Source organism: Sorex araneus, chromosome 2, assembly GCF_027595985.1.
Source record: "Sorex araneus isolate mSorAra2 chromosome 2, mSorAra2.pri, whole genome shotgun sequence".
NCBI lineage: Eukaryota > Metazoa > Chordata > Mammalia > Eulipotyphla > Soricidae > Sorex > Sorex araneus.
Genome location: NC_073303.1, coordinates 136,399,045 through 136,421,688, shown reverse-complemented (window position 1 = coordinate 136,421,688; position 22,644 = coordinate 136,399,045). Strand labels below are relative to the sequence as shown.

Genomic DNA, 22,644 nt, shown 5'->3' with positions numbered 1-22,644 from the left:
AATGTTGTCATGTCATGATCCAAAAAGTAATTACTAGATTCAGACCCTGCTGGGGTTAGGAATGATTAATCTGGCCTGAGTGCTGCAGTCTGAGTCTGTGGCAAGATGTTCCTAGGAGAGCTGCATCTCTTACTATGTCCATACAAAAATAACTAATATTAAGATGTTGATTAAGATGCTTGGAGGAGAGGAATACTCCTAGGTAGTGTTTCCACCCAGGAGTCTGATGGGCAGTCAGGAAAAGCTTTGAACTACCTCTAAGTAGTGTTTCCTTTGAACCAGGTTGGCCCTCAGGAAGGGCTTTCTTATGTTGACTTTGCTACCAGACTGTAGCGTGGGCCCAGAGGGCAAGGGGTGAAGAGAAGAGTAAGGGGAGAGGCAGAATAGGGGAGTCAGGGAGTCATTGGAGGAGAAGCAGTCACAGTCAGAATCTAGAGGTCAGAGTCAGTCAGAATCCAGAGAGGAGAGAGTGAGCCTAGGCTGTGAGATGGAGCGCAGAGAGATGAGCAGGAGAGACAGGAGATGGAAATGAGGGGCAGTGCAAGACTAGAATGGGGGGCTCAGAGAAACTGGAACAGGTGTGTGGGGAGACTGAAACAAAGGCCCTCATTTCCTCTTCCATATGCCCCATGGCCTGGGCCGCCCCAGCTGGGCTGGGTGAGCAGACCGGGACCATCCCCCGAACCCAGGCATCAATGGGGAGAGCCGCCCATGGCAGATTCTTTACAGTCCCAAGCACCAGCAGCAGGAGAAATTCCTGAGTGCAAAGCCAGGAGAAATCCCTGAGCATTGCTGGGTGTGACCCAAAAAGCAATATATGTATATATATTTATATTTATATATTTATATATAGTATGAGGACACTAGAAACAAGGGCCAGGAGGGGGATAGAGAAGAGACCACTATAATAATGATAGTTGGAAATAATCACTCTGGGTAAGAACTGTATGCTAAAATTAAACTGATATACATGATAATCTCTCACAACCTGTATTGCAAACCATAATGCCGAATATGTGAGAGAGAGAAAGAGCAAGAGCAAGAGCGAGAGAGAGAGAGAGAGAGAGAGAGAGAGAGAGAGAGAGAGAGAGAGAGAGAGAGAGAGAGAGAGAGAGAGAAGATTAAGTGCCATAGAGGCAGGCTGGGGGTGAGGAGGGCTGGATTAGGGGAACTGGGGACACTGTTAGTGGGAAATGTACACTGCTGGAGGGATGGGTTTTGGAACACTGTAATACTGAAACCCAATCATTAACAGCTTTGTAACTGTGTATGTCACAGTGATTCAATCAAAATAAATACTAAGAATAATAATAAAGAAACAGATGTGAGGTATTACATCTCCTGGTTAAAATTCATACCATAGAGCTACAAAAAACAAAATTGTGTGATGCTTGGAACAAATATTCTCAGGAGAACTGAACAGGATTGAGAACCAAGATATAATTCTCAGAAATATGAACAGTGAATCTATACCAAGCATTGCATTTGATGCCTGGGCACATGTGAATAAATAAGACGGAGTTTCTATCTTCAAGGTACTTAATGTATGATGGAAGAAACAAAAACAAGCAAGGAATTACAGACAGTGACAAATGAAATGAAGAAAACAAAATGATGTATTCTATAACTTGTAGTATGGGATGGAGGATGAAAGTTACAATTATTATTAGATAGGTTGGTGCAAAGGTTTGGAATGGTCTAAGCCCTAATCATTAGATCAGTGACAAGATATCCTAGGAGACATCATCACAGGCCAAGGATAAAGGGCTTTTTGTGGACCATAGGTATGAGTTTGGATTTTCAAGTGATCTTGGTTTAGTTTTTGGCCATGCAGGCTTTGTATGGGGCTTCTCTTGGCTTGCTGAGTCAGAGACCTTGTGGTAACTGGAATTTAACCCAGGTCTCACATGCTCCCGCTCTCTGAGGTGTTCCCCAGCCTTTTATTCTAAATTTTAAGAAAGTGGAATGACAATAGACAGAGGGTTTCCCTTGCATGCGCTGATCCAGGTTCGATTTCTCCATCTCTCTCGAAGAGCCCAGCAAGCTACCAAGAGTATCCCGTACGCAGGGCAGAGCCTGACAAGCTGCCTATGTCGTATTCGATATGCCAAAAACAGTAATGACAAGTCTCACAATGGAGCCCTTACTGGTGCCCCCTCCAGCTATGAACAAGGGACAACAGTGCTACATTTTAAGGAAAGCATTGCCACTTTTTAACTACTGAATATAGGGACTGAAAGGGCACAACACAGAAACATACATGATCTAAAAATATAGTAGTGGCCTAGGTGAGAGGTACAGTTTGGACAAGGGTATGATGGAGAAGGAAAAAAGAGGTGATGACATGCAGAACTGGCCTAAGCAGACTGACAAAATCATCAAAAGGAAGTGAAAGAGTATGGGAAATTATTATTGGAGAAAGGAAAAAAGGTTTATTGAAAAGACAGCAGATCATTGCAACCATGTATGCGGACTGTGAACTAAGCTTTTGCTCCTTCTCCCTTGGTCTCTCCTCCCTCCCAGGGGAGAAGGCATGGTGTCCGACATTTTATGGGTCCTTTGAGCAGGTATGAACTTTGTGGCACGGAAAAAAAAAAATGTGTGTGCTTTGAACTTGAAACCGGGAAACCTGGGCAGGCTCGGGCCGGGGCCGGAGCTCGTGCTCTGGCCTAGATTCGACCCGGGTGGCCATGCCTCTGCACAGCCACGGGAATGCCGAACGAGCAGGAACCAGAGGCAGCTATAAGACTTGGGGTTCCAAAGAGTGCTTGCAACCATGTATCCAGACTGATTCAATTTCCAACTTTAATCTCCCTGGATTTAATTACTAAAATACAGAAATTGTAAACCGCGCGGCCACTACCACAGCCGCGCGACTTTTTATCTCTTCATTCTCATCAGCGGAAAACTCAATATCAAATATTTCCTTGTCAATAGGGCTGTATTCTTGGGGGATAAATTCCAACAAAAATAGTGAGTCTGTGTTGAAACTCCAACAACAATAGTGAGTTTTGTGTTGAAATATGGAATGTAATCAAGGTAAAGAGAAGAGTGAAATTTATCAGTTACCCAGGTGGGGGTGGGGGGGGTGGGAGGCATACTGGGGGTTTTGGTGGTGGAATATGGGCACTGGTGAAGGGACGGGTGTTTGAACATTGTATAACTGAGACATAAGCCTGAGAACTTTGTTTAACTTTTCACGTGGTGATTCAATAAAACAAATAAATTAATTTTTTTTTTAAAAAAGAAAAGACAGCAGATCAGAAGGGCCTCCGGCTGATGCTGAGTAAATAGTTGAATCAAGAAGTTTCAACTATTTTCATTTTACATACTATCATAAATTTGTCCAGGACTTTTCACAGAAAAGTTCAGTCACATAGGTGAAGATGTAAATAGGGTAACTGAATTATTTGATTTTGTTCGAAGGGTAAAAGGGGAGACAAGAAAATAGTGCCCTTCCGAGGGAGAGTATAACGACAGCACCGATCACACACCGATCACTAGACACCATGGTACAAATGGGCAGAAGATGAAAGAACCAATGGACTGAAGTTATCAATGAAGTTCAGGAATGATCTCAGTGGGACATATAGGCAAGTGACACATAGGACATAAAGGCAGAAGAAGGTGCTGATAGTGGGAAGTTCCATTTGTGGGGCTTTTTGTTTAAATTGGAGCATCTCTCCCGCTAGGAAAACGGAACTCAAATCTCGATGTCTTCCTGTAGCATCGTTTTCTGTAACGCACCCCCCCACACACACACACAGCACCAACACCTGGGTTGTCGCTGTCATGATCATAAAGGACCACCCCAAGTTATTCCCTCCGTGAAGATTTGTCTTCCCCACTCGGATCCCTCCTCCTGTGAGCGCCCTGACCCAGAGGGCCGCGTTGCTCCCATCACTAGGTCAGGCGCTCCGAACTCTCTGCCGTTCTCCAAGCGAAATCAAAAACTCGTGCTCTCGAGTGACAGCAATCATCGCTGGGCTCCAATTCCCATGAACTGAACCGGAACACGCAAGCCCGCAAGCCCACGGCGGCGGCGGGAGGCAGTCCCGCGGCGACATCAACAAAACGCCAGCCCCGAGAAAAGACGCACGGGCTGGAAAACATCCCTTTCTTTCCTCGCAACAGAGCGCGGGCGAGGGCCAGGCGGCTGGCCGGGCGGCGCGGGAGCGCGCGGGCACAGCTCTGCGGCGGGCCGCTGACCTCGGCCTGGCGCCCACCTACCTTCCTCCTCCCCCGATGCAGTCTCCCCGCCGGCGTCTGCCATCGCTACAGCACGGCAGGGGTGAGCAGAGCCGAGCTACAAACTTTGAGCCAAGAGAGCCCAGCTCAAGATCCGAACCCCTGGGAGGTGGCGCGGCTGCCACACGCACTTCCGGACGCGCCGGTCACGTGGCGGTCACGTGACGCGCCGGGCGGGGCCACGGCGGGTCTATTTTGGTTCGCGGGTGGAGGAGAGGTCAGCGTGTGTGCTCGGGAGACCCGGGCTCCAACCTTGTGTTTTACTTATTTGAGGCGGGCGGGTAGGCCCTCCCAGCTGTATTCTGGGGAGGCCCCAGCCGGCCGGCGGCCCAGCGCCAGGACTCCTTGGCTCTGATGCTCCCGCCAGCAGGACCGCACCCAGGGGTGTTGGAGGGATGGGCGCGGGTACTATCTCCCCCGGCCAAGGCGTTTTATTCAGGCCCTGGCGGTTTCCTCCCGCAGCATCGGATTGCTTGCGTGTTCAGTTGGAGGCAGAGAAAAGTGGTCTTTGCGTTTGCTTACTCGGCAGTGGCTCTCGGCAGCCTCTGGTGTCGGGAGGGTTCACGCTTCCCGCTTCCCGCTTCCCGTCCACCTTTTTGCCCTTTGGGCAGCAATCTGACTCCTGGTTTCCGTGGCTGTCTGGGAATACGAACCTCAAGCAAATGTCCTTTCATTGCGTTCCCCGTGACTCATTTGTCAATCATTTCTCAATCTCGGCAAGCCAAAAACTTGACTCAGATTTTTCAAGGACATTAGCTGGCAGCTGGCAGGTATCAAAATGAACAACCGGCTGCAGAATCAACTACTCCCAAACTCGTTTACTCGTCTCCTCAAAATCTTCCCAGTCTGGAGGTGGATCTAGGTCCTTTTGAGTGAGAAATCTTCCAGCCCTAACACTTTTGTAGCTCTATCTTTTATAGACTATCAAGTGACAGGCCAATGGACAGAAGAATAAAGATATAAATTGAACTGTCTAGTTTCGAATTTCATTTGATAGGTAAAACAAAAAACAGCTGATGAAACTAGGCCATACTCTTTTGTTTTCGTTTGGGGACCACCACCGGCGATGCTCCAGGGACCATGTGTAGTGCTGGGTCCGCACCCTGGCTGACTGCGTGCAAGAGACGCACATAACCCGCGGTACAATCTCGCTGGCCCCTGAGCAGTACTTAATATACCAAGATCCAAATAAAACGATACCCCGCGAGTCCTCTGGGTCTCTCCTATGCAGCTCATGCTGTGCCCTACAGCTTCTCGAGCCAGTGAGACTGGAGCCAACAGAGCAGCTAGCGCAGCTTACGCGCCCCGGCAGTTTACGAAGCTGTTCCTCCAGCAGACGAGAGAGACACTCGGGAGCCCTTCCGACAGCTTTTCGGGGCGTTTCCTTTGAACCGATCCCTCGCCTTCGCAGCGGCGCCGCCCCTCCTCCCGGCACGGCGGCCCCGCCCCTGCCCCGCCCCCACCCCACCCCCGGCTCCGCGGCGCAGGCGCAGGGCGGGGAGCGGCCGGGCCCTGAGCGGGGCCGCAGCTGGGACGGCGCCGCCTGCCCCCGGCCGCGCAGCCATGGGCTCGGGCTGGAGCAGCGAGGACGAGCGGCAGCCGCTGCTGGGGCCCGCGCCGCCCGCCGCCGGCACCCCGGGGCCCGGGCGGGTGTACGCGCGGCGCTGGCTGGTGCTGCTACTCTTCTCGCTGCTGGGCTTCGCGCAGGGCCTGGTATGGAACACCTGGGGCCCCATCCAGAACTCGGCGCGCCAGGCCTACGGCTTCTCCAGCTGGGACATCGCGCTGCTAGTGCTCTGGGGGCCCATCGGCTTCCTGCCCTGCTTCGCCTTCATGTGGCTCCTGGACAAGCGAGGTGAGCGGCGGCCAGGGGCGGGGGCGCGGGCACCGGCCGCTTCCAGCCGGGCGCGTTACGCAACGGCGGGGCTGGGCCGGCTCCGCGGTGCCTTTGGATCGTGGGCGACCGGGTGTCCACTCCGCACGTGCCGCTGGTCGCTTCATCCTCGGCCGAGGCTCTGGCTCCCGCAGGGTTGGGGGTTGGACGTCGAGGGTCGGAACGTACACTGCTGTGGCACCGACAGAAGGAACAATGACTTGACTTGGCGTCGCTTGTGCCCCAGCCCCGGGCGCGCTCGGTTTCTGGAGAGAGGCACTGGGTCAGGGGACATTGGTGGCTCTGATAAGACTCACAGATGGATGAAGACTTTTCACTTGAGACCGTCGTCTCCCTTTCCCACTTACCAGTGTGATCGTGGAAGGAGCGGAGGGAGGAAGTCATAGGAGTAAATGATAGCGCTGAATTGTCCCACATCACTGTGAGTAATGACAGTGTGATTTCAGTGGCCACAGAGGGAGGGCGGTTTTAGGCATACAGGGATAGTGTCCAAAGCAAGAAAAAGGACTCGATGTGAGGCTGGTTTGGGGTTGTAGTTTGGTTTGGTTCTTGGGGCCTCACCCCACCGTGCTCAAGACTTAACTTCTGGCTCTGCACTCAGGGATCACCCCTGGCATCGCTCAGGACTGGTGCTGGGGACCAAATCCTGTTCAGCATCTTGCCTTCCCCTCTGTACTGTTTCTCTTGCCAGGTTAGATCTGCTTCACCCAGTGACTACGGTCCAGTACTGAGAACTAATTTTAAGAAGTCTGGAGCCAGGGTTGTCAGCTTCTTGACTTGGACTCTGTCCTTCCTTTCTTCTACTTTATGGGCACCCTGGGCTCTCGCCCCTCGAGAGAAACCCACATTTCCTCTTGAATGTGTCTTACTCTCCCTCCTCATGTTTTCCAGAACAAAACGATTTTACTTTTTTTTTTAAGCCACTGACAAGTTAAAATACTAAAAAACTCTGCGAATAACAAAGGCCATAAAGAAGTGTCAGATGAAGGGAACTGGGTGTTTCAAGCTTCAAAATGAAGCTTGAGACACAATATAACAGATGTGGCAGTCAAGCAAAAGAGGAATTAGATGGACTGTGTGTGGTTCCCCAAGAGCAGAAGTGAGCCAAGAGAAACAAGAAGATGGAAGTCACTAGTCCACGGGAGACTCTCCAAGCAGGAGAGGTTCTCGCTGCTGGAAAGTGTTGCAGGAGAGACCCACTAGTCGAGGCATGCTTCTGCCTGCAGGGTGAATACCAGGTGCTGAGAAAGGGTTCTTGAACAGCTGAGGGTACCCTTGAGTTTTTGTTCTTTGTTTGATCTTTTTTAAAAAAAAATACTTATTTTTATAAAGTAGTTCACAGTATTTGATTACATTTAACATTCGAGCACCAATCCCACCACCATTACACCTTCCCACCACCATATTTTGGGTGCTGCCATCCCGGACCCTAACCCCTGTCCCAAAGCAGAATCAAACTAATTTATTTTGTATTGTTTGTTATGAATAAACCACTGAAAATCATTCAAAAAAAGTTTCCTTAGAGGAAATTGTGTGAAGAATGTTGCATTATACCCAGGGGCCAATAAGGCCTCCTATAAGAGATTACTAACATTTTGTTAAAGGTTGCGCCTGTGTGCTTATATGTATTACCCTCTTAAGATTGGTTGCCGTCTACTTTAAACCCCATCAAATGTGGTGCGCTACTCTTGGAGTATGAGTGGTGTGAGGTATGAGATGTCCAGGAACAGGTTCACTCATGCTTGAAGCTCAGTCCAGGCTTGTGGAGAGTGGCCGTGAGCATGGCGGCAGTTGGATCTGGAGGTTTTCAGCTTTTGTCTGCTTTTAAACTAAATTAGATGCTTTATTTTATTTTCGCACAGCAAAATACTTACATGAGAAGAAAGATTAGGGCAGGAATTCGCCTGAAGAGTTGAAGGTGCCCCCATAAAGTAAAAGAAAGGAATTAAATGTGGGCCTTACATAAATTAGGTATGGGCTACCCCCAGAATGGGGAATATGCTTAGTTGCTTTATTTTAATTTAACACTTGTTTTGTTGTTATCTTTTCCTCCCATTCTAACTTTCAGTCTAAAGGTCCCAAATTGCATTTGGTTGTGATTTCTCATTAATCTCCTCCAATTTGCAATTCCACAATCATTTTTCCCCACAATTGACTAAATTCAAGGGACAGTGCTCTTTTGTTCTTTTTATTTTTTTATCAGAAGCATTTTCCAGTATTTTTTAAATCCAGCCAGCCTTCTTTTGTTCGTTTTTGTTTTATAGGGCTTCCCCCAGTGGTGTGAGCCTCACAGGTGTGTGGGTTCAGTACTCTGCTGGCCAGCCTAGCAGTGCTGCAAGGCCTTGCTGTGCTGAGCTGCACAAGTGATGCCCGGGGCCACCAATACCTCCAGGGCCTGGTTGGGTGACCAATTGAGCTCAGGCTTTTGTGCCTGCAAGGCCTGTGATTATAATCCTTTGAGTGATTTTTCCCAGACCCCCAACCTTTTTTCCATGGTAGATAATGTAGAGAATGCTTAAGTGTTTTGTAAAATAGTTTAGGAATTCCTGTGACTGTGGAGAATTCAATTTTATTTTATTCTGTTATTTATTTATTGCTTTTTGGGTCACACCCAGTGATGCACAGGGGTTACTCCTGGCTTTGCACGCAGGAATTGCTCCTGGCAGTGCTCGGGGACCGTATGGGATTCTGGGAATCGAACCCAGGTTGGCCACGTGCAAGGCAAATGCCTTACCCACTGTGCTATCGCTTCAGCCCTGAGAATTCAATTTTATATTTTTCATTTGTTGAAGCAATAACAACAAAATTTAATTTTCTCTTTTAGTTATTGTAAATTTTTTAAATTATCTTTTAGTTCCCAGCTCCCCATTTCCAGCCGGCTCAGCATAGACAGTTTTCTCCCTCAGAGGGGCCTTATACAAGTAGTTGTGTTTAGAGATGAGTGAGATGGTTGGAAGTCCAAAGCGAGGACACCTTTGTCCTCGTATAGAAAGGTGCAAGGAGAAAGAGCACCTAAAGTGTGCTAAGCACTGGCAGCTTGCCTTAGAGAGTCAGCATTCTGTTGAGGACGTACAGGCAATACACACACAGTCAGATGCAGTATATTTCAGAATGTCAGATGGTGATACATGTTTTGGAGAAAAGGTAAAGCGAGGCAGGGAGGCGTAGGAGATAATGGCAGGTATTTATGTTAAATAGGTTACCTGGGAAGGCCTTGCATAAATATGTTTCGGCAACCACCTAAAGGGGAAAATAAGGAAGCCCATCTTGTCCGTTTGGGGCAAGACTGTGCTAGCAAAGACAAAGATCCTAAACTTGTTTGGCACATCAAGGAGAACTGTGAGGCCTAAGGAACTAGAAGAGAGCCAGGAGGGAAGCAGGCGTAGGGGCTGAGTTGAGCTGGTTTGCAGCTGAATCATGCAGCCCTCCTTGGCTGGCAACCATTAAGGAATTGACCAATATTGAAAGAGTCTGAGCTGAGGGAGTAAAATGGTGCTTCTGTGATCTTGAGGATCCTTCCAACAAGGAGAGTGGTGGAGAATTTGAGAAGTGTTAGATTCAAGATGAAAGAAAACTCATCCATGTTTGTTGATGGAACAAAGGAAGTATGAAAGAAAGGCGTCTAAGGGAGTTTCAACATTTTAGTATTAGGAGGGAGTATCAGTAAATTGCATCTCAACTTATTGAGATATAAAAGGAGCAATTTTGGAATAAGAGGCATGAAGATCAAGGGTTTGAAGCACAAATTTACCTATTAGCAGTGTAGCCGGATAAAACTGTAGTTGGATTTATAAAATAGGAAGTTCAGAGAATATGCCTCTGAAATCAACCTGCAATTTCCCAACCTATGATGGTATTTATAGCATCTTAGGGCTAAGTGAGATCACTGTGTAGAGAGGCAATTGCTTCAGAGGTTACTGCACCTGGGACATCCCAAAGTTTGGAAGTTCAAAAGAGGAAGAAGAACTGTCTAGTGAGGGTTACAATAGACTCTTGGATTTTTGTGACAGGGTCCTCTTGGATGTCCTTTTAAAGTCTCATTGGAGAAGCTGGAGTGAGGGAGCAGCAGGTAGGGCATTTGTTTTGCATTGCATCGGACCCAGTTTCAATTGCTTGCACTCAGCCCATCAGGAGTAATTCCTTAACACAGACTAGGACCCACAGAAAGTTTTAAAGGAGCTGTGGGGCATGACTTCAAAATCAAAGGCAAGAAGAATTGGAAAGTAAGAGAATAGACATTTCTTGAATTCTTATAAAGGACAACAAAGAGGGATGAAGGAGAATATATACTTAAGATCAGAGAGATTGGATGGGTGAGTAATCTTGAGAGTAAATCCTAGGTTCCCTGAGCACTGCTTGGGGGACAAAAAAAAGTGGAGTGATTATAGATGTTCTGATGTTCTAATGGATCATCCAGGAAAAGAAAAATTGACACGCTGGAAGGTGACGGGAGAATTGCTGTAGCTGTGGGCCAAGTAAGCAATATGGGATGCGAATCTCAGAGCATCAATAGACAGGGTGGTAGAAGTGGTGACCGTCAGTTCTTCAGTCATTGTAGAAGATGAAGCACACAGCTATAAATGCAAATAGTGGGTGATCAGAGCTTATAGAAATCATCTTTGTTTAGGACCAGGGGGATTGCCCCATAGCTGGAAGCCTGCTTCATGAATAGAGGGGAGAAGGCAGATGGAATAGAGAAGGGATCACCAAGAAAATGATGGCTAGAGGAACCAGTTGGGATGGGAGATGCATGCCGAAAGTAGATAATGGACCAAACCTGATGACTTCTCAGTGTCTGTGTTGCAAGCTATAATGCCCAAAAGTAGAGCAAGAGTGTGGGTGTAAAAAACTATAGCTCGCCAAAGGGCATGTGCACTCCCGGGCTCTCCAGGCGGCTCTCTCTCACCGCCCGCGTTCGGTGCTCTGGAACCGCTGTGTATGGGGCTGGATTGGGACAGCTGTAGGCCAAGGACAGGCGAAGGAAGAACAAGGACCAAGCTGGTTGCTGATTAGTTACCGTTTATTCAGTCTTCCATCTTTCTCCTCTCCCACACTCTCAGCTCCATCCTCTCTCTGGATCTACTGCAGCCTCTCTCATCTCTCTCTCCCCCTTGCCCCTAGGCTACACACAGCCAGGTAGCAAAATCATCATAAGAAAGCCCTTCCTGAGGGCAGGGCATTCCAAAGCCCTTCCTGACTCTTAAGGTGTTTTTCTCCTTTCCTTAGTCCAAACACTCATTAACATCTTAATACTAGTTATTTTTGTATGGACATAGCAAGAGATACATTGAGGCTTGCAAGGCAGCTCTCCTGGCAACATCTTGCCACAGACTCAGACTATAGCACTCAGGCCAGATTAATCATTCCTCACACTAGCAGGGTCCAAATCTAGTTATCATTGTTTGGATCATGACAGCATTTGTCCATGATCAAGCTCTTAACTTACAATTAAGCATTAGGCACTTTGGCCAGGCCCATCTCTATGCCAGGGTAGCACATAACTCACCACTTGCCGTGGGTCCATCACGTCCCTCATCGGGACCCTGCTTTTGTGGGTGCTAGGAAGTAAGGGCAGCTGAGGCTTAGGTGGAGAGAACAGATGCCCAGGAGGAAAATATAATGTAGAGTCAAATGACTCCCAGGTTACAAAAGCAATGCATTTGCTAAGTCTTCCTGTGTCCATACAAAAAGGACATGGCTCTGAATAAACTATGCAAAGGACTCAAGGAGAAGAGAAAAACAATATTTACAAGTCAACAGAACACTAAGAAAGAAGCTACAAATAAACAAAGAGGAATGGGAGCACTGTAATGGGAGTAACCCAATAAACCTAAACTACCTGAGGCTATGTAATCCTACATATGGGAAATATTGTCTGCCATAGAGGCATGGGAAGGGTGGGAAAGGGGGGTATACCCGGGATATTGGTGGTGGGGAATGTGCACTGGTGGAGGGATGGGTGTTTGATCATTGTGAGATTGTAACCCAAATGTGAAAGCTTGTAACTATCTCACATGATTCAATGAAATTTAAAAAATTTTTAAAAAAAGAAATCATCTTTGTTTATAATTCTCAGAAAGTAGGAAGCAAAGTTAGCATGAGACAGTTGAGTTATTGGGAGATTGAAGGAAGAGCTTAAATTGTGAACCCATTTGCCAAGAAATTACAGTAGAATTGTTGACAGTACTGAGTGCTTTAAATGACTGGCCATTGGCATATGTAGGACCAATCAGCATGGTTGTGTGTTTTCTGTTTTTTGTTGAAGGGTTATATCTGTCAGTACTCAGTAGCTGCTCCTGACTAGCTGTTCAGGGGTTACTTTTACTGATTTTTAGGACACTTGGCAGTGTTGGGGGTTAGACCCAGTACTTCTGCTTACAAAAGCACGTGCTCCAGTCCTTGAAACATCCTCATCATCCTACTTCCCCACCTTTCAGTCTTTTCTGTAGAGGAAGTGCAACATGGGCTAAGTTTGCAGGAAGATTTAACCAGAGTTGTGGTTTTCTAGATATGTAGGAGTAAGTGCAGGCTGAAAGTAGAGGGTTATGTAAGAGTGGTAGAACAATGAACCATGGAATCTAAATTGGATAAGGAAGAAAAGGAAATGCTTGAGTTAACTGAGTTAAGGCAATGGACTTCACATTTGTGATTCTCAGCTGGATCAAGAATAGAGAGAACTAGGGGCTGGAGTGATAGCACAGTGGGGAGGGCATTTGCCTTTCATGCAGCCGACTGAGTTCAATCCCTGGCATCCCATATGGTCCCCTGAGCACCGCCAGGAGTAATTCATTAGTGCAGAGCCAGGAGCATCACGGGTGTGACCCAAAAAGCAAAAAAAAAAAAAAAGAATAGAGAGAACTAGAAAGACTGAGTGGAAAACAGAGGGAGAGTATCAGTTGGAAAACAAAGTGCTTAAGAAACAGTGACCAAAATACAGAAAGAGCCCACAGAATGGGAAAGAATATTTACCCAGTACTCATCTGATAAGGGATTAATATCAAGGATATACAAGACACTAGAATTGTACAAGAAAAAAATCTCCAACCCCATCCAAAAATGGGGAGAAGAAATGAGCAGAAGTTTCCTCAAAAAAGAAATACAAATGGCCAAAAGGCACATGAAAAAATGCTCCACATCGCTAGTCATCAGGGAGATGCAAATCAAAACAACAATGAGATATCATCTCAAAACACAGAAACTGGCACACAATCAAAAGAACAAAAGCAATCAGTGCTGGTGTAGTTGTAGGGAAAAGGGACGCTCTTTCACTGTTCGTGGGAATGCCCACTACTCCATCCTTTCTGGAAAACAATATGGACAGTCCTTCAAGAACTAGAAATTGAGCTTCCATATGACCCCACAATACCACTTCTGGGAATATATCCCGAGGACGCAGAAAAGCAGAGTAGAAATGACATCTGTACCTGTGTGTTCATTGCAGCACTGTTCACAATAGCCAAAATCTGGAAACAACCCAAGTGCCCTAGAACAGATGACTGGTTAAAGAAATTTTGGTCCATCTACACAATGGAATACTATGCAGCAGTTAGATGAGATGCAGTCATGATATTTGCTTATAAATGGGTAGACATGGAGAGTATCATGCTCAGTGAAATGAGTCAGAAAGAGAAGGACAGACACAGAAGGACTGCACTCATTTGTGGAGTATAAAACAACATAACATGAAGCTGACACCCAAGGACAGTAGATATAAGGGTCAGGAAGATTGCTCCATAGCTGGAACCCTGCCTCATGAGCAGAGGGGAGAAGGCAGCTGGAATAGAGAAGGAATCACTAAGAAAATGATGGCTGGACTCAGATAGAGAAGGGAACACCAGGTGAAGTGTGGTTTGAGGACCCACTGGGGATAGGAGATGCACGCTGAAAGTAGACTATAGATCAAACACAATGTCCACTCAAAACCTCTATTGCAAATCACAACACCCAAAAGGAGAGAGAGAACAAAAGGGAATGCCCTGCCACAGAGGTGGGGTGGGGTCAGGGTGATGGGGTGAGGGATGGGAGGGATACTGAGATCATCGGTGGTGGAAAATGGGCACTGGTGAAGGGATGGGTACTCAAGGATTGTATGACTGAAACATAAACACGAAGTTGTAAATCTGTTACTGTACCTCACGGTGATTCACTAAAAAAAATTTTTTTTAAAAATGGCTGGAGGAATCTGTCAGGATGGGAGATATGTATTGAAAGTAGATAATGGACCAAACATGATAACCTCTCAGTATCTGTATTGCAAATCATAATGCTGAAAAGTAGAGAGAGTATGGGGAATATTGTCTGCCATGGAGGCAGGGGGAAGGTGTGTAAGGGGGGGCATACCTGGGATATTGGTGGTGGGGAATGTGCACTGGTGGAGGGATGGGTGTTTGACCATTATGTGATTGTAAACCAAACATGAAAGCTTGTAGCTGTCTCACAGTGATTCAATAAAATTTTTTTAAAAAACGAGGTGCTTCAAGTCAGTATTGTCATAGATGCAATTCCAAGGTTCTAGTACAACCAGGAGTGGATGACTAAGACAGGATAAAGGGCATAACCATGCAATGGGAAGTTGGTCATGTGAATGAGAGGCCAGGATACTGAAGGGATCAGTTATGGATATTCAGTCACCAGATTCATAGTGTTCTAAAGCATAATAATGAGCCACTACATCTCAAAGCACTGCGAGTGAATGACCTTGGGATAGGTGTGTGGTGGTTTGTAGCCAACTGCAGCAAGGAGTGATAAGTAATAGAGTCAGAGGCAGTTAGGTCATACGCTGTTCTGCCATGATGGAGTAACAGGAATGGGCTTTATCCTCTCATCTTAACCAGTTAAAAACTAAAATTTATAACAAACCTGTGAAGCCATCGTTCTCAGTGGGAAGGCAGGCAAGGGAGGGCGGTGGGCCCTGTGTTAGCTTCTCTCTTCTGCCTGGAGAGAAGTTCCAGAATGATAGTACAGTGAGTAGAACATTTGCCTTGTACACAGATGACTGGAATTTAATTCCCAGCATCCCATATGATTGCCCAAGCACTGCCAGGAGTATTCCTGAGTGCAGAGGCAAGAGTAAGCCCTAAGTTCTGCCCCCCCAAAAGAGGTCTACCTGGAAAAGATAAAAACTAAAATAGCTGTATCCCACAATATCATTCAAAAATATTTAAAGGACTGCAAAGAAAAAAATCCCTTTCCAAAGACAAGGTAAAATTCAGCATGTCTGGCATCTATATCTGAAATGACTATCAGATATGCAAAGAAGCATGAAAAATAACCCATAAAGGGGAGAAAAAGCCATCAATAAAAGTAGACCCGAAAGGGACTCAAAACAACTACTATATATATATATATATATATATATATATATATATATATAATTTGTTTTAAAGCATGTATATGTTAAAAGATGTGAAAAACATTAAGCTTCTGAAAATAAAATGTGAGTGTTTGACTACATATATTTACATGTATATACACACAGGCTGAGCAGAACTTAAGTGAAAGTGTAGCCATTGTAGAAAAAAAATTACTGATTTTGAATACATAGCAGTAATTTTTCCCCAGAGGGGGAAAAATACCTAAATAGATGAGCTAGCTATAGGACAGTTTAAGTAATATGTCTATAATTTGAGCCCCAGAATGAGGGGGCTGAATTAATGGCACAGTGGGCAGGGCATTTGCCTTGCATGCAGCCAACCTGGGTTTGATCCGCAGCATCCCATATGGTCCCCCAAGCCCACCAGCAATGATTCCTGAGTGCAGAGCCAGGAGTATCCCCTGAGCACTGCCAGGTGTGGCCAAAAACAAAGAGCCCCAGAAGGAGTAGAGAGAGATTAAAGAAGAGGATGAAATGAACTCTAGAGTGAGATTAACTAGGGCAAAACAATTTTTTTGAAGGAATAATTGGAGGGGATTTTTTCAAACTTGATGATAGCTCTAAATCCACAAATCTAAGAAATTGAAGAATGCCAGCCAAAAAAATGTGAAGAAAAATACACCAAGATATGTTCTAATCTTTCTTAAACCCAGAGGAAACCTTGACAGCAGCTCTGAGAGCTTTAGGAAGGAGAAATAGTGATGTGGAAATAGCCACAGTGAAGCAGTTCCAGTTCTAAATAGTGGGGAAGTAAAGAGAATCCAAAGGGAAAGTGTGAGAAAAAGGGATGGTGCTGACTGATCTGAGCTTTCCAAAACCACAGGGGAAAGATTTCAGGAGTTGGGCAGGTGCTAGAGATAATATCAGCATGGGGAACAAAGGAGGTTATAGTTGCATAAAAATAATCTGTCAATCCTGAACCCTTATAAACCTCTCAAGACCTGTCTAAATAGGGGGCAAAGGGCATGGTGTAATTATTCCTGAGGGTCAGCAATTAGGGCGTAGGGGGCTGTGATTCTTGGGAATGGGGAGACTGAGGGCTCTTAATGGAAACAAGCAAGGGGGGGGGGGCGCCTCGGGCAGGAATGGTAATACAGCAGGGAGGGTGTTTCCCTTGCACTCAACTGACCCAGATTCAATCCCTGGCATCCCATATGGTCCTCCCAGCACTGCCAGAAGTGATTCCTGAGTGCAGAGCCAGGAGTAACCCCTGAGCATCTCTGGATATCCCCACACCATACAGCCCACCCCTCTCTTCCGTACCTCCCCCCAGAAAAAAATAAAGGCAAGCAAGCTACTTTGTAGTTCAGTGCTGCTGGAAACTAGGGAAATCAATCTGAGGGTTGAACTCTGTGGTCCTTACTGATTTTCTGGGCATCTACTGTGAATGTGTGTGTGTGTACATCATTGGTTTTGATTTTTCTCTCTACTCAGCTTTGCATCCTAAATTTTTTAGGCCCTTGTTGTAGGCCTGGAGCGATAGCACAGTGGGTAGGGCATTTGCCTTGCATGAAGATGACCTGGGTTCGATTCCTCCGTCCCTCTCAGAGAGCCCAGCAAGCTACGGAGATTATCTCGCATGCACAACAGAGCCTGGCAAGCTACCCGTGGAGTATTTGATATGCCAAAAACAGTAACAGCAAGTCTCACAATGGATGTGTTACTGATGCCCACTCAAGCAAATCAATGAGCAACAGGGATGACAGTGACAGTGACAGTTGTAGAGAAGCCATGCATATGTACTATAATTTCCTATGCATTTGGAGGGAACCTTTCTGCAGTATTTGGATGCAATGTTTGAACTTAATCTATTTTTCTTTTCAACTATGTTTGGTTTTTCAAAAATAGTCCTGATGTCTCTTACCAGAAGTTTTTTTCACTCATATCCTAATGCTGTTTTTACTAGGTCTGAGATCTCACAAGCCATTTTTCCCCCTTGGTGGCTTCATTCATCTCCTTCTGAAAGTCAGTTGATGTCTTCTTGATAGCTCACATTTATAGAGCCCTACCTTGTCAAGACTTGAAGGAAAAGAAAGCATTCTATTAAAAATTGAGAATTAACTGGGAAGGATTAAGGAATACTTGGAATACTTAGTTAAAATCAAGCAAAACAAACACAGGCTGCTCCTGTGAGCTTGTTTTGACAATCAGCTTTTCCTCAGAACTTCTTTGTTCTTCAAGATTATATAGCTGTTCTATTTTTCTTTAAAAGGGGGAAAAGATATAATTGAGTAGAACTGTTCTAGCCTTCAGTATTAACAATAGGAAAGCTGGTTATTTAGATCACACTGCCATAAATGATGTTCCGTTGCTTGCTTGTTGGTTGTGTACCTTAATCACAAAGCAAATATTTAAGGAAAAATCAGACATCATGTAGTATTATCATGCTGATAATAGGAAATCTATAAAATTCTAGTTGCTACCATATTGACTAGCAGTGTAACTGTGTAAGAGAAACATTTTGCAGGTTTAGGAGGATATTTGTGACCATAGTAGTACTATTTATGGATTACATTATATTTCCCTTGGTTATAATGTGGTCTTAAAATCTGTGGTCTGTTAGTAGAAGCAGTAGAAGTAGTATATATGTGTTATTTATTTTCTAAAGCTACGCTTCCTGTGGTCTGCCTTCTGTAAACGTGTATCTATCAAATTCAGGCTGTCTAAGGATATTATAAAATTAACTTGATGTATATCACAGATTATCCTTGATGTAGCATGTGTATCTCAAGTTTATTTTTCTTGCTGTATTTTATCTCTATCATTATGGTTTTGTTGATTTTTAATTTCCCTCAAGTAAAGAAGCACCTTGAAAACCAGACATTATAAATACATCATCCTTCTTCCAAAAATAGTCTGACGTACAGATTTTCATTTGTAGTAAAACAGTTTAAGTCTGCCACTGTGAATGGTTTTTAGAAGGTTGAGTTGGGGAGAAAAATTTAAGAAATGCTACTATCTTTGCCACATGTTCAGTGTCACATATGTACGATGGCTGCCAGCAAGGTAAAGTGGTATTAATATAACACAGCACAAGGGCAGCATCCCAACAGACTCCCATTATATTACTCTGCCGCCAAGGACTATGGTGTCTGTTTTAGGTGACCTTATTTTTAATATTTTTATATTGTTTTGTCCAGTTATCCATAGGAAAGAAAATCGGTACACATTTTTAAAATAACATACATTTGGGATGCAGAAGAAGGATCTTCAATCCATTTTATCTTCTAAAGTTCTAAGCTGTTTTTGTTTAAGTACCATCATTCTGTAAGTTGAAAGTCATTTGGTAAATAATCAAAAAATATAAAGAGTTTAGGGAGAGTTGTAGGAGTTCATTGTCTACCCTGTATGCAACCGACGCTAGTTCAATTGTATACGGTAGCTTGAGCCTTTCCAGTAATGATTCTGAGCATGCGCAGAGCATGAGCAAGGCTTGAGCACCCCAGGCGTGGGCCACGGCTTCCACCTCCACTCCACAAAGAAATATAAAAAGTTCATTATCAGTAACTAAGGGTTTTGAAAGAGGTTTTAGGCTCACCCTCAGACAGGCATTAGTTTGTTCTGGTTATAAACAGAAATAACGCAGCTGCCCAATTAAATGAATTTTGTCAAATTCAAGGCAATAATTGTTTATCATTAAAAATTTTAGTTTTTATTAATTCGAATTTGAAAATTAAAACTTTATACTCAAGATTAAGAAACACTAAAATATGTAACTTTTAAAATTTATTTTCTGTATTTTTAGTGACTGGACTAGAGCGATAGCAAAGCTGGTAGGGCATTTGCCTTGCACGAGGCCGACCCAGGTTCAATTCCTCCGTCCCTCTCAGAGAGCCCAGCTAGCTACCCTTGGCATATTCGATATGCCAAAAACAGTAACAACAAGTCTCACAATGGATACATTACTGGTGCCTGGTCGAGCAAATCGAATGAACAGTGGGACAACAGGGCTATGGGAGTGCTACAATTTTTAGTGACTGAACATTCTAAACATTGAGTTTGAAAAACTGGAGCTAGCAGTACTTCTTCCTCTCTCCTTATTGTGGTCTTTTATTAAAGTTTAAAAAATCATTTTCAGTATGTAATATTTTTTTCCCCATCTCAGTAGTCAAAGAGAAAAACTATACTTTTAGAAAATATTATCAGTATGATTAAGAAACTCTTTGTTTTTGGCATTGGACTTACTGGAAGAGAAGATAGTAAATAAAACAGATGATTCTGTTTCCTTCCAGGTCTGCGGGTCACGGTGCTTCTGACGTCCTTCCTCATGGTCCTAGGGACCGGCCTGAGATGCATACCCATTTCAGACTTGATGCTCAAAAGAAGGTAAACTGTAGAAAAAAAAAAACTAGTTTTTTTCCCAAAAACTTTTCTCTTTTGTTATCAGTATATTACATGTATCTAATTATAAATTTTTTAGTAAACAGTTACATTTTTAAACTTAAGCGATATTATTTTAGTAGCATTTTCCTGCCTACTTGATGATTAATCCAATGGACATTTACTAGCTGTAATGTGGGAAATACTAGTCCCTACGTATTAAAAAGGGAATGGGTTAATCTTCATGCTTCACAGGAGCTGTAATGACATAGGAAAATAATAGTATAATTTAGGGGGTAAGAATGTAGTTAATCCCTACAAATATATAAAATGTCACTGAGAAGATTTGGGGGCAGTGGTATCAAAAAGTATTCATGTATGCTATGATCATTCAGCGAGACAGTTGAGGAGGAGAATTTTGCTAACTAGATCAGGAGGATATTCCAGATATTCCACACAAGAGTAAAGGCCGAGAGGCACAGACCCTCTAGGAATGGGTTAGTGGTTCACATGCAAACCAGTAGCATTTCTGCTACCAGGTTCCATGGATCTAGTTAGATGAGACACAAGATACTGAACATTTAAAATTTTTCTTTCCAATGACAATTTACTAGTATTATTTACTAATAATAATTTATATGACCAGTAATAATCCATAACTTACCCGTAATCTTTAGCTATAGAAATGATTTACCAATAATAATCTATAATTTTGACTGAACACATCAGTTTCTTGAAACTGTGCTTGTCAAAGTGGGCCACTTGGATGTGGCCTTGAGAGCCTTAAGGAAATGCTCGTCCAGGCTTCCCGGGTAACTCCAAGGGCTGGAGCTCATACCGGCACCCTGGGTTCAGACCTGATGCTGCCTGGATCCCAGTGCAGGATGCTCCCTGCACTGGTATAGTTCCTCTCCACCCACAACCTCCAGAAAGCTAGGTATGTTTTCTTTCATACAGGGGCCACAAATGCCCAAGTTTGGGAGACGTTGGTCTAGAGAATAATGCCCAGTGGGGCTGAAGCAATTTACGGTGGATAGGGCTTGCCTCTCATGCAGCCGACCCGGGTTCGATCCCCGGCATCTCATATGGTCCCTTGAGCACCGCCAGGAATGATGCCTGTGTGCAGAGCCAGGAGGAGCCCCTGAGCATCACCTAGGTGTGACCCAAAATTAAGGAAAAAAAGAACACATAGGAATGGGGTATAAAAGGGTGAGTTTAGAAGAGGAGATTAAGTAATCTTTGTGGAGGCAGGAGCTGTGGGAAAGCATGAGCTATATCTGATAGGACTCAGGGGCTGCTCCTGGTTCTGTGGCCACTGGCCATACCCAAGGGACCATATATAGTGCCAGAGATTTGAACTGATGTCAGCTACATGCAACTCAAGTGCTTTGCCCCCTATACTATCTCTTCAGTTCACGTAAGCAATCCTGTGTATTCCTTTTCAGACAGCTGGGAAAAATTTTAATTTTTTCACTTTTGGTTTTCTTTCTTTTTTTGTTTTGTTTTGGGACCACCCCCAGCAATGCTCAGTGATTACTCCTGGCTCTGCACTCAGAAATTATTCCTGGAGTTGCTGGGTTGGGAGGCGGGGCACAGGGAGACCCGTATGGGGTATGACAAGTGCCCTACTCATTTATCCACTGTACTTTGTCTCTTGCCCCAACACATTAATTCTTAATTAGGACAATAATGGGGTCAGACCTATGTTAAAGAAGCTGCTGTTATGTGGGATTCATTATAGGAGGTGGAGACTACTGGCAGGAGGGCAGGAAAGAGGCAGTGAGACCCCAAACTAGAATCATTCTTGCACTTTTGGTTTATTTACTAGTTCATTTATTTAACATAATTCATTGAGCTCTTACTGTGTATTTATCTCTTTCCTGGGCATGCTAAGTTCTCCTTTTCCCGGGTCCCGGTCCCCCACAGAGAACATAGTGGACCAATCCCTGCCTTTTAGAGTTGCTTTATTCCAGTTGAGAACATTGGCAAAAAACTTGATTTTTTTTAAGTGTGTGTGTATGGCATATATATGGTGTGTATGTATATATATGGTATGTATTATGAAAAATTAAATGAGGGGGCAGAGCAGTAGTACAGCAGTTGGGGTGCTTACCTTCCACACTGCTCGCCGAGGTGTGAGCCCTGGCACCCCATGGGTCATCAGAGCCCGCCAGGAGTGATCCCTGAGCTCAGAGTCAGGAGTAAGCCCAGTGTGCCGCCAGGTATAGCCCAAAAACAAAAGAGTAAAATAGGAAAGAAGGATTTGAAATGTATGGAAATGATAGTGAAATTTGTAATTGAAAGGCCAAAGCATACTGGAAAGCTAATTTTGGGATATAAAATTCCCAAAAAACAAACAGATGATACACTGTTTGCAGGCGAAGTATTCTGGACAGAGAACGGCGACTGTGAAGGGTGCAGGGAGAAAGGTGTCAGCCAGAGCTGAGTGTGGGTCCTTAGGGGAAGAGAGGAAGTTGCTGGTCCTAATGGAGAGTGTTGGGGCTGGAGGTGGAGAGTGGGAGTGGGGCACTCGTGCCCGCTCTGGGTACTTTAGCTTCTCCTGGGCTAGGAAACTGTTTTGCGTGGGTCCAAGTGAAGGCAGTGAATATGGTGAGGAGTGGTCAGATTCTGCCTATATTTTGGATTGGATACTGGGAGAAAGGGAAAGTGAGCGTGGAGCCTGCGCGCTGGGGATTTGTGGGGAAGGAAAGGCCACGCAGGCGCAGGAGCGAGCCGGTGAGGAGGGCAGGAAGCAGGACAATAGAAGTTTCACCTAGAGACGAGGAAATTGATTTTATTCACAGGGCAC

General features: G+C 44.9%; 2 protein-coding genes across 3 annotated transcripts in view; one reads left to right on the top strand and one right to left on the bottom strand.

The window, feature by feature from the left end:
• The window catches only part of HSPBAP1 (HSPB1 associated protein 1), a 52,702-nt gene extending 48,336 nt beyond the window's left edge, over positions 1-4,366 (bottom strand). For both annotated transcript variants that reach the window (XM_012932295.2, XM_055127454.1), the window contains exon 1: positions 4,231-4,366. In XM_012932295.2, the coding sequence (XP_012787749.2) occupies positions 4,231-4,273 (43 nt within the window). In that variant the 5' untranslated portion in view covers positions 4,274-4,366. The remainder of the gene's footprint in view (positions 1-4,230) is intronic.
• Positions 4,367-5,736: 1,370 nt separating this feature from the next.
• The window catches only part of SLC49A4 (solute carrier family 49 member 4), an 84,451-nt gene continuing 67,543 nt past the window's right edge, over positions 5,737-22,644 (top strand). Inside the window, exons 1-2 of the mRNA XM_004606673.2 lie at positions 5,737-6,103; positions 19,748-19,841. Of these exons, the coding sequence (XP_004606730.2) occupies positions 5,812-6,103; positions 19,748-19,841 (386 nt within the window). The 5' untranslated portion in view covers positions 5,737-5,811. The remainder of the gene's footprint in view (positions 6,104-19,747; positions 19,842-22,644) is intronic.